Source organism: Tetrao urogallus (genome assembly GCF_951394365.1).
Source record: "Tetrao urogallus genome assembly, chromosome: 1".
Classification (NCBI taxonomy): domain Eukaryota; kingdom Metazoa; phylum Chordata; class Aves; order Galliformes; family Phasianidae; genus Tetrao; species Tetrao urogallus.
The window spans coordinates 86,917,488-86,930,277 of NC_136813.1; the positions used below are offsets into that span (position 1 = coordinate 86,917,488).

The 12,790-nt window shown below is 38.7% G+C and overlaps 1 protein-coding gene across 1 annotated transcript in view; it reads left to right on the forward strand.

Annotated features, from left to right (window-relative positions):
- DSCAM (DS cell adhesion molecule) overlaps positions 1 to 12,790 on the forward strand; it is a gene marked incomplete at both ends in the record, with an annotated part of 449,568 nt that overhangs the window by 268,260 nt on the left and 168,518 nt on the right. The window contains one exon of the mRNA XM_079539395.1: positions 7,300 to 7,446. Within this exon, the coding sequence (XP_079395521.1) occupies positions 7,300 to 7,446 (147 nt within the window). The remainder of the gene's footprint in view (positions 1 to 7,299; positions 7,447 to 12,790) is intronic.

The following is a 12,790-nucleotide window of genomic DNA, read 5'->3' on the forward strand; positions in this document are numbered from 1 at the left end:
AGAGTATCAGCATGCTGAAGGGAAAAAAAAAAAAAAAAAAAAAAAAAGCATGATAGAAGAATAATTAATGTTACAATTTTCAAAATATTCTCAATTTCATACAAGAATATTTTACACTCATTCTACGGGAAAGTGTTCACATTTTCTTATGAATTATACATGAGAACAATTTCACATAGAAAACCTAAACAGAATTATTTTAACTTATTGCTAGGACCTGTAAAATTTTGTTTTAATCTCTGATATCATACAGTTTAATGGAAGGCATTAAAACCTTACATAAGAGCAGTTTCATAATTGTTAATGTGACTTCTTCTCACTTAGAGAAATGAATACATGATTTACGAATGCAACTAAATTTTAATGAAGTCACTAGGTTTTTCAGAGTGCTAGTCAGCAGATAGTAAAATAAGAGGTATGCCTCTAAAATGTCATAGGATTTGGGGCCCTTGGTTGAGGTTGATCAATCCAAGATATGACCCAGTTTCCTTCTTTTCCCTCTTTCTTCTCTTCAGAATTTTACTGCTTTGAAATATATATTTTCAAAACAAATTATCTTATAATATCTCAGATGAAATCATAAAATTTCATTTAATGAATGTGATTTAGAATCATAGAATCATCAAGATTGAAAAAGATGTCTAAGATCATCCAGTCCAACTGTCCACCTACCATTAATATTTCCCCACTAAACATGTCCCTCAATACAACATTTGAACATTTTTTGAACACTTCCAGGGACAGGGACTCCACCACCTCTTTGGGCAGCCCATTCCAGCACCTAACCACTCCTTTGGAGAAGAAATTTTTCCTGATGTCCAACCTGAATCTCGCCTGGCACAATTTGAGGGCATTCTCTCTTGTCCTATTGCTAGTTACATGGGTGAAGAGGCTGATCTCTGGTCTCCCCTGAGCCTCCTCCAGACTAAACAATCCCAATTCCTTCAGCCACTCTCCACCAGACTTGTGCTCCAGACCTTTCACAGCTTTGTTGCCCTTCTCTGGACACGCTCCAGGTCCTTGATATCTTTCTTGTAGTGAGAGGCACAGCACTTGAGTTGTGGCCTCACCAGAGCTGTGTACAAAGGTATGATCACTTCCCTGCTCCTGCTTGCAACACTATTTCTGATACAAGCCAGGATGCAGTTGGCCTTCCTGGCCACCTGGACACACTGCTGGCTTGTGTTTAGCCGAGCGTTGGCCAACATCCTCAGATCCATTTCTTTCACACAGTCTTTCAGCTACTCTGCCCCAATCCTTTGAAGTTGCCTGGTATTGTTGTGGCCAAACTGCAGGACCCAGCACTGGGTCTTGTTGAACTTCATCCCACTGCCTTAGTCCAGCTATCCATCCTGTCCATATTGCTCTGTAGGGCCTTCCTGCTCCTAGGGAGATTGACACTTCCTCCCAGCTTGGTGTCATCTGTGAACTTACTGACGATGCACTCACTGCCCTTGTCCAGGTCTTCAGTAAAGAGACTGAACAGAACAGACCCACAACACTGCTTGTGATAGTTGCCAGCTGGATTTAACTCCATTCACCACCACTTTGTGGGCCTGGTCATCTAGCCAGTTCTTTACTCAGCAAAAAGTAAAGGAAATACTGTTTCCTGTTGATAAAGTACACTAACTGCACAAATGTTTTTGTAATGGTAAATCAACGTATGGTTTATTGACTTATGTAGGAAGAACGGACTGTATGATAAAGATGATAAAGATGACACTGCTTTCCATACAGTCAATACTAATATCAAGAAAGAAAGACGGTAGGTTGTATCTGCAGATTGGAGGAAATCTGTCTTCTAAGTCTGAAAAAAACCCAAGTTTTTGATAAATAATTCAAGCAAGTTAGCATCAATAAGAGGACTAACACAATTTCTGCATGCATAAATGGAAGGGAAATCTCTATGTAAAAGAACAGTGACATTTTGCATTCATTATTACCAGAACTGTTAATTAAGCTAATCCAAACTTGAAAAGAACATCAAAAACTTGTTAAGGTGCTGGTCAAAAACTGCAGGAATATTTCATTATATGAATTATTCACGTTAAATGAGTGAGGAAATTCAGTCTATGTAACTAATTAAGGAAAAGTGTGGTGTAAGATGTAATTTCCTCATGTACTTAAATGGGCAGAAGATTTCTGACTGTAAAATCTTTAATGAAAACATGGTAAGAACCAATAGCTAGGGTCAAAGTCGAACAGACCACAAACAATACTCTAACTCTGAAAAATGAGAATAATTAACCACTGGAATAATTTACCCAGGAGTATATCACATGCTCTCCACTATGATAAGTCTTTAATCAAGACCAGTGTCTTATTAAAAAAGCTACAGCTTAACTTTCAGATATGGATTTGGTGCAGGAGTTAATGGGTGAAGCATGAAAGGTGAGAATAAATGACTTTAATGGTTCTTTCTAGTCTTTGGATCTGTATATTTTTTTAGTCTCACAACAAGGCAACTTTATGTATTACTGACAGATGGGACCTTGAAGAAAGAATCATGGATTCCATCAATGAATTTATCTCAATAAGCTTCTTTGTAAAGCTTTTGAATTTAAAAAAATAATGTTTTACTATGCTTATCTAGGCAAGGCAAAAGGTCTTAAGGGCACTTAATGTTCTTTGAAGCCATTAAATGAAAGACATATTGCAGATATAGGGCCAGATCTTCAAAGACACCAAACAATGAAAACAAAAGAGATGCAAGCTCTCAGCACGTCTGGAAATCAGATTCTGAAATCATTATAATCAAGTTTTCAAAGCATTAATATAAACATTTATGAGAGAGAGTAATAAATGGGAATTATAAGATATATTTTGACACTGTTCGTTTTAGTTGTTCTGGAGGAGGCTTCTCTGTCTTCCTCCCTTGAAGTCTGCCTACAGCCAAAAAAAAGGGAAAGTTCAGTTTATCCGAGAGGATGTTCCACTAAAAAAATACACCTTATTTGGCAAATTAAGTAGGTAAGTCAAAAAAAATTAGACCTTGTTACAGCAAAGGGAGAGCGATTAAATTAAATGCGCTTCCAGAACAGAACACTCCCATAGATCAACAGGGTAATAAAAGCTTGTCGATCCCCATCCTGGTGCTTTTCTAAACACTTTTTGAAGTACAGAACACAGAGCGCTCAGCACTTCAGCTTTGTCACAGTTGACAGCCTGTCGTTTTTAATGAAAATACTCTCCGTTTAGAAGATGACAGAAATTACATGCATTTCTCCTTTTATTTTTCTGTCATCTTTTCTGTCTAGCATTTTTACAGTAGCAGTTGGTTATTAAAGCATTACATAAGTATGCAAAATATATTAAGAAGAGAGGAAAAGAAAATGCTATAGCCCTGCAATTACATATAATGTTGTTTGTGAGAAATGTACACTGTAGGATAACATCTGGCATGTGGCAATAACTATTTATTTTCAGTTATCTTTAAAGAGGCTGAGACAAATTCTCTAGCTAATGCATTAAGTGAAGGTTTTATTATACAATTGCCTGAGTAATTTCCAACAGAGAAAATGATCTAAGCAGTGTTAGATAGCTCAAGTACATTCCTAACTTCTCCAGAAAACACGGAAGGGTCACACTGAACAATTTGTTGGCTCTGCGTTGCTTTTACCAACCCCTTTTAATATGTGGCGAACTTTTAGTAAGTGTACCAGCACTGGTTGACCCAGAGAATCAGATATGTAATTGCACCGGAGGAAGCTTGCTGCCTGGAAAGCTGCAAATGTGAGGCAGTATTATGTGAGCTAGAGGTAGCCCACAGTTCTGTATATAGCCTTCAGCATGGCGGTAGCCACTCTGTGTATTTCCTTAGTTCAGATTCCAGTGTAAGCATTAGTGAGAGCAATGTTTGCTGTGTTGAGGTACTGAGGAAGTGTACTTTTAGCACTTAAAAGGGAAGCCATGGATTTGATCCTTTGTGAGAAGCTTATCCTAAGAGTTACTGGTGATAGCTTGTATAGGCTATATATAACTGAAAATTTTGCACGTTTTAGAAAAGCGTGGAGAACGGAATTCATTTTTAAGCTTTGGACATGTTTGTGCAATCTTAAACTTGTGCTTACTAGGGACCTCCATTAGTGTAAACTGGAATTATGTTTATTTAGCAAAGCTGAAATTGGAGCCCAGGAAAAGAAAGTTGTGTGAAGCCATTTTACAATAGGCTCATTTGTACTTCCCAGCTGTTTTGGTTCCAGCTGCTTGATACAAATGCAGAATCTGTGCAGATTTACTGGAAGGACCAGACATACTGCAATCATTTCACTAGCACCTTCTTAACTTACATGTATTCCTGGTCCTGTGATGTTAAATCACCTGAGCAGTCTCTCCACTCATATCCACCTCAGCTTAAAAAATCTGATCTGAGTCTTGATTGGGCTCCAGAGAATGTCTGCATCATATGTACAGCTCCTGTTCGGCAGCCCTGCCAGGCAAGTGGCATTGCTGTGGGCAAGCACACAGTTGACGTGGCTGTGCTGCCTGAAATACAGTGCTATGTAATGCTCACACAGCTGGAAGGAGAAGCAAGAAGAGATTGCCTTTGCTGAATACCCAGCATTAACCCCTAGTAAAGTCCCTAATTGTGATTCCTGTCTCCAGAAACTGTGATTTTATGCTGAATGTAGACCAAAGGGGACAACTATGTTTTAATTACCTTTAGTCCTTGTAATATGTTTCTTGGTAAAGGTAGATTTGCTTTTTGAATATTTTAGCTGTGCAGAATCTGCATGTGACACAAGAATCAAATAACCCAGGGTTTTCACACCATAGCTCCAAATATTGCTTCTTATATAGAAATAGTGGTGAACCTTGTAAAGGATACAGATGGAGGGTACGTATGTGATGAGGAGAAGAGGTGAAATAGGCTGAGTGATTATGTTTGAGTAATTGAAAACTAAAAAACGCTCTGCACAAGGTATGCTATGTTTAGAACTTGTACTGTGAGAATCACCAAAAATAAATGTATTCTCTGACCATCAGGTACTATTGCCTCTTTGTTAATTGACACAATGCTGCCTCCATAAGAGGAGGTAGAATTATCATCAGCTGTGGATTTGAAACTGGGCTGCATGACTGATGGGGGCTAAAGAGCAGTTCCATGATGGCTGTGGGATGCACTAGCCAATTGCCTGCAATCTTGTGGTCCAGATGTTTTCTGGTTGCTAGTAGCTGTTAGCTGCCAGTCATTTGTAGAAAATGTGATTAATATTTTTGGTCAAGCCAAGCTATTTTTCAGACTGGAAAATAAACAACTTGTTAGTAATTCAGAAGCTTGGTAGAACATTTTGTTGAATAAATCTATTAATGGTACATACTTTTTTCCTCAAAATATTAGAACAGAATATATTCTAAGATAAAATGCAGGATAGCTTTGCTTTTCTCTTGTAACCTCTACAATGCTGCACGTCAGACACCTGGCTGTGAAACAAAAAATATTACCTACTCACATGCTTCTTCTACTGTGCTCAACCAAACATTTATTTCCAAGTAATATGCTGAAACATAAGCTTTCCGTTTTGCTAGCACTCAAATTTTCAGGGCAAATTATATCAATTAGGTCTGTATATAAGAGGGAACAACCTCCCAGTCAGTAACTCACTCCCCTAGGCAGGAATGCAGTATTACTATCCACTGACAGCTCATGGTTGGGGAAAGTGCTGTTGCCTTCAAGTTTTCCTTCAGGTCTGCTCTCACCCACCTCAGCCCCTTGGTAGCACTTAGTAGCTCAGCATCTTCATTCCGTCGTGCCATGGATTTGTTTTATTAATCCATTTCTTATTAATGGTACAGGCTGTTAGAACAAACCAGGTACTTTAAAAGAGTATGTGCAGTGTGGCATGTGCTTTTCCAAAGGTGTGACCTGACTGCTTCGATGCTTGTGCCTTGACTTTGAGGAGAACAGGATCAGCCAAGACAGGTCACAGGCATGGCTATTTTATAATTCAGTATGCATACAGTGAGAGAGGTGGGCTGAGGTTGCTTTATTCAGTATTCTGTGTTTTAAGGGTCAGTCTTGTCCTAAGGTGTTTTTTTCCTCTTCTTTTAGACTGTGATTTAAAGGAGATTGCTTTCCATAATGATGCCATTTCCTTTCTGTCTTTTATCTGCCAGATTACTTTCCCACTGATGCAATTGTCAGCAAGCACCTTGACTACACTCAATTATTAAGAAGTCACTGCTCAAATGGAGCACTGAAGAAAAAGAAATATTCCTTACTGCATATTACCGAATATGTGTTTCATCTTTGTGTATTCTCTCCCTTAGTTTGGGAGACAGATATTTTATAATAGTGTGAAAGTTTTAGAAAACCATACATAGCTTAGACTTCCATATTTTTTAAAAGAAGGAAGTGGTCAGTTGTGAGGCTTAGGTTTGCAATGCATTCCAACCACATGATTTTCCACATGTCCTAGTATGGGAGAAGCTTTAGAGCAAATGTAGAGGTTGGCTTTTTTGTGTCCTTGACCTTAGAACAGGCATCTACAACAGAACAGATGTACCTGTGAAGCTGTCAAATGATCCAAACTGCAGGTGTGTACATATGTACCATGACATTTTCCACATGTTCTGGAGTCAATCATAAAAAATATGTATTTTGCTGAGAATTTCAGGTACGTTATTTTCATTATGAATGAGCACTGGGAAAAATGCTGGCCCTGAACATATCAGCCTTGTTCAATTTTAGGAGGCAACTGTCTTCCTGGACTTGTTTTTCTTCCCGAAATAAACCTCTCTGTGTAGGATTTAAACAAACAACAACAACAACAACAACAACAACGAAAGTGAAACAAACTCCTGGATTATTAGATTACACATTCCATTATTGTATGCTTTTTTAAAGCCCTTCTTTCAGATGCAGAGCCCCTGTACCTGCTTACATGTGCTGCTCTAATTACAGACTGCAATTCTTCTAATGTGTACATTTCTTATAGTACGTTACCATAGCACTCTACTGTGTAAATTAAGGTGGCTTCAATTTTTTACTCTATATTCTATTTCAGATACCTCTTGGATGCTGTTTTGTAATTGTGATATGTACCAGAATACCCTTCTTTTTTTTCATTCCCCACGTTTTCCTTACAGATCCTTTTCTTTTTAGTAAGAAGTACAGGTATTCATATCTCTATAAGTATTTGCAGTGAGCAGACCTAGTAGGCTTTTCTTGTTTCTAGACTCTGGCAACGAAATCTTCAGAACACTCTAGCCTGCATCTTCCCTCCTCTAGTGCGAGGAAGCAGAACACATTAACAACTTGTAGATGTTTTAAGTGCTGCAAATTCTTGTGTCTTTCAGGACCTAGATTTCTCATCACATCCACGGGAGCCTTGTATATTTTAGACGTACAGAATGAAGATGGACTGTACAACTACCGATGTATCACAAGGCACAGATACACTGGAGAAACACGACAAAGCAACAGTGCAAGACTTTTTGTATCAGGTACTGCCTTATAAATATTGTGTTGAAATAAGTACTGTATATGCCTATCTCTAGTATGCTGAACTGGCAAGGCATGATGTTGTGCCCATATGCACCAACAACCAAGTTTTCTATTAAAAAGGAAGGTAGAGTTGGACCACTGTGAGGTTATTGCTTCTCTCTGTTTTAAAATCCTTTTTTTTTTCTGTTTTCCTACCATTAGTAGATATTTCCAAAGGGCAGATAGTGTACACCTTCGCTTTGGCACTTAGTACAGTGAGTTTTAGTAGGCTTAGAGTGCTTTGTGAAAGGCCTGTGGATGGGATTTATCCCATTAAAGGTAGACATTCAATGTGAAATTATCTAGTCCCCTTAACCTTCCTTTTGAAACAGAAGGGGATGCAGACATGCAGACCCTTTAAGTGGTAATGTGTCTGGCCTGCTTCAACTGCCCATATTAGGGTGAGATGAATCGCCCCATGGTGCCTATTTCTCTCTGTTAATCACAGCAAGAGCTCAGGTCATTTAGCTCAGCTGTAGGTATTTCTGCTGCAGGCATCTCAGGTTAGCTGAGGTGCATTTCAGCCTTCTTTTTCATTTCAAATGCTCCTTCCTCAGTGCAAATAGTGTTTTCTCCTGCTGCCAGGAGTCTCCAGCCAGAACAGAAATGTGACTAGGCTCAGGACACTCAGGGTACTGCAGATAAACAGGAGGACTGGTGCGAGGCTGTTGTGGGCAAATGGTCTAATGCAACAGGAAAATTTGAAGGTAACTGAGGTGTTTTCACATTTTCTTCTAAATTTAAATCATCTACTGATTGTCATGTGTGTGAAGAAGGATCACCCTGTTCCTCCCACAGCGAAACACTTGAGTTGTCAATATGATATTTCTTCAATTTCCCCTTCTCATTTTTTCTTAGTGAGAGAAGGTGCCTTTTGTGGATGAGGTGAGAAGGAGGAGCAGCCCCTAGGCATGAGTTTGCAACTTACTCTCAAATACATCTGTATAGAAATAGCTCTTCTCCATCTTCCACATCTGCTAGATGCCTGTGACTGTATTTGCATGTGCACAAATCTGCAGTTTCATTCTCTGATCCACAAAGTCAGCTGACAGTAGACTCTCTCCTCTCTCTCTTCTATTACAGAAGACAAGTCCACCATCATGTTGAATGCCTCATAGAGGTTTTTTCTCCTTTTCACTATAACTAAATTCTACTGTTCCACCAGAGTATCACAGAATTGTAGGGATTGGAAGGGACCTCTGGAGATTACCAAAGCCAACCACCTGCTAAAGAAGGTTGCCTAAATTATCTTGCACTGGAAATTATCCAGGTGGTTTTTTACAATCTCTAGAGAAGGAGACTCCACTGCCTCTCTGGGCAGCTTGTTACAGTGCTCTGAGACCCTCTTTTCACAAGTTCAGATTGAACTTCATGTGCTCCATTTTGAGCCCACTGTCCTATCTCTGTCCACCAATTAAAAGAGCCTGGCCCCAGCCACTTGGCTCCCACCTATTAGATATTTACAAGCACTGATAAAATCCCATCAGCCCTCTCTTCCCTAGTCTGAACAGTCCCAGATCTCTCAGCCCACCCTCATAAGGGCCATGCTCCAGAACCCTAATCGTATTTGTGGCTCTCCGTTGGAGTTTCTCTAAGAGTTCCCTGTCTTTCTGGAACTGAGGACCTTCATAACCTAACACTGTGACATTCTCCTTTTGATGTTATCCTGTTCTTTTTTAGTCTTTTTATCAGAAAACAAACAAACCCAGTAATTAGGTCTCAACTCTATCATCTACCTTGAGAGCCCTAAGGGAGTCAGAGGTGAGCACAAGGACTTGTATAAGTAATACACCTCCTGACCTTCTCCAGTATGAACATTGCCGAAATATTTTGGAGTCTTCTGAACACATAAATTAGTACTTAAAGATGCTAATGCTAAAAATAGTGTGATTGAACAGGTTAGTATCACTTACCATTCAGATCCTTTCTTTCTTGATGTCTGTCTCCGGTGGCCAAAACTCTGGCTTTTCCTTTTTGCAGGCAGATAAAGAATTTTTTTTCTTCTGCGGAGCAATCTTCCTGCTTTGGTCTTACAAGAATAAGCATGGTCCTGTCCTTCTAGCTGGCTGCATAATATGGTCTGCTTCTGTATAAAATCATACTACGGATGAGCCAGTGGTAACATAAATAAAATTAGGCTTGTACCTTGGTTACCATAGGAAAATTTTAGTTATTTCACTGAAAAAGAGGAAAGAACTGAAAGCTCAGTATTGTTTATAATTCATAATAAGTGCTCTAAAAGACTTGCCCTCTCCCGACTTGCCTCTTCTGGTCCCCTCAACAGACAAAAACAAAATAAGAAATGTTACCTGTGTACAATGATTACCTTTTTGAATTCTGTGGGATTAATTGTTCTCCATTAGAGCTATGCTGAGCTCTGGATAGCAATTATGAGCAGAGTTTGACTCTTAATACTTCTCTAACAGGTTTGGTTTGGTTATCTTTAGTGGAATTTATTATGTTGTAAAATAGCGAGTCCTTAAAGAACTGAGATCAAAGAATCCATGAACATAGTGGACCTTGTGATTTTTTCCCTGCCTTTTACATTTCAAATGTAAATTTTTCCCTGCCTTTTACAGCCATAAATATTCTTAGCTTAATTGGAGATTAAATATTTTTGTGGATATTGATTTTATTCTTTTGGCCATATTTTGTAGTGAAGTATTAAGCTTATTGACTGTTTGAAAGAGTGAAGAAGAGAATGTGTATATAAGAGAAAATACACATCTGGATAATTAGTATGCCTATGTCTAAAGCAGAATTCTAAATTGCATTGGCAGTAAGAACATATCTTTGAAATCATGTGGCTTTCAAAATAAAACCCAAGACAAATAATGTGCTAAAGAATATTCCTCTAATGCCCATTATAGTGTGCATTTCCAAAAATAATCTTGTCCAGCCATGAAGCCTGAACTCTTGAACTCCTTCTAACCTTCCACCCTCAAAAAAAAAAAAAAAAAAAAAACACTCAAAAACCAACCCCATGATATTGAAAGCATAATGAATTTCTTGCTTTATCCTTAAGAAAAGATGCAAAGGAGAACGTTTTAGCATGTATAACAGTATTTTGCCTCATTTTTCTTCCCCCTTGTCCTTGCCAGAAGTTATTTGCTGCTGAGTGTTGAAGCACAGTAAAAAGAAATCATTCAAAACAGCCCATATCAGATATTGTAATTGGGATATATTACTTTGCCTTTGCCTCACTGGAGATAATTGTTTGTGAATCCTGGTATTTCTTTTGTGCTTTTCTTTTCTTTTTATTTACTTAACTAGAATATATGTTATGTATGAGTTCTAACCAGAAGTCTCTTCCACGAACATCCTAAAGAGATGTTTTAATCATCTATTTAAGTATATAAGAAGACAGTGTAAGAAAGCAAGTCACCTGAGTTATATTTTGTGCTTCCCTTAATATATTTGAAATATCTTCTCTATAAAATCCATCTCAAAGCTTTGAAAGAACATAGGCAAATCTCAGTTCAGCTTTTCTGCAGATGGGGGTTCTTGAGGATTTTTGGGGATTTTTGAAAAAACAAAATGATATTAATTTGGAAAAGATGACCTGAGGATGGGTGGGTTTCTCTTGAAAGGGAAGAAATGGTAGTTGCAGAGACAGGACATGCTTCCCATGGCAGCTACTGCCATTGTCCCCACCTCCTGAGGCAGCTTAGCTGGCCTTCCTGGCTTCTGCCTCGGTGTGGGAGCCAGGCATGCTGCTTTGCTGCCACCACCAGCTTCTCATTCAAGGTAAAGTCACACTTTACCTGGGCCTGGCATTGAAGCAAGTGTGGTTCTCTGCAGAAAACTGGGAAACTGTCAACACATGGTGATTGTTAGCCACATCTTTTCCTTAATGCTACCTTAGTTTTTCCCCTGGTGACCTCTACCCTGTTTTGAAGTCCGTGTGGTACTTCATATATTCATACTTAAGAAGTTGCAAATGGAACCACATATGTCCTCCACACAGTCTTTTGAAATTGAAAACATGTTGGGATAATACAACGATACTGGGAGTTTTGAGTAGTAATGTACAGGCAATAACTCTAAAAGTCAGTTTTACTTTTTCATTATTTAATTGTAATTTTCAACTAAAGAAGCTGTTTTTATGTAGATGCATTCTTGCTAACAGCCATAGCTGTAATTCCACACATACTTACATTTTTATGGAGTTAATTCCTCAGGCTACACAGAGAAATCTGTGCACAGAAAGCATAGATGCCTCATGATCCCAAAGGGGAAAAAGGAGCTGGCTGATCAATTAGTCAAATTGACATTGGCCTTTCCAATAGCATCTTGGCAGCATGTTCCTTCACTAAGCCAGACATAAACAGCATGGCAAGCTAAAAAATAAATTCCTCCATGCCAAATATGAACCCAGTGGCTACTGATGCATGCAAATTTGTCTGTTTAACTACTGGCTGACATATTTCTGATGAGACAGGCAGTAAGTTACTGTAAACTGAATGTGCTGTTGCCCTTAACGGCTCAACTACAGAACAGAAAAAAATCTTTCGTTATTCTTTAATTGAACTCAGCATTTGGAATTTTACTTAGCTATCCACACAAAATTTACTTAGCCCATCCATTTAGCATCAAAATTTGAGTTTCTGGATTGACAGAATAACATGCATAGTGCCTCTAACTAATGCAGTATAGATATTTGGCTCTCAAGTGTATCCTCCCAGGTCTGTGGAAGATGCATACATGAGATGAGTTCATGTAGATACAGCTAAGATTTTAAACTACCTATCTTAGGCAGCAATTATACAGTATAGCTTGAATTTAGTACAGATTGCTCGTTTAATCTCTTCATCTCCTGATAAGGATCTGCTGCAGCTTCCTTGTGAGCAGTACCTGAGCCAGTTAAGTCAACAACTACTAAAAGGACAAACTGTAATCACGCATACATGTAGACAACTGTGCCTTTAATTTAAAGCCTTCAGACCACTGAGAAATATGGGGAGTGTTGGCTTCACTCTAATCGAGTAGTGGAAGGATAACTGTAGTAATTGGTCAGGCAACACATTTTTGGCTGTTCATTCTTCTCGTAGAGGATATGAAGGATGATCAGAGAAACGGTTGCCACCTGGAAAAAATCCAGTAGGAAGATTTCTTAGTAGTCATAAGGTGTTTTAGTAGTATGTGCTTCTGGATCCCAGCCATCACCATTGAGATATTTCAGGTTGATGGCTGGGGCACAGTACCAAACTGTAGTACATAAAACACTGGGCTAGAGAGTCAAAAAGCCAGGAGAATAAATATTGACATACTACTTAGCAAATGCAATAATTCGAATGTTCCCCT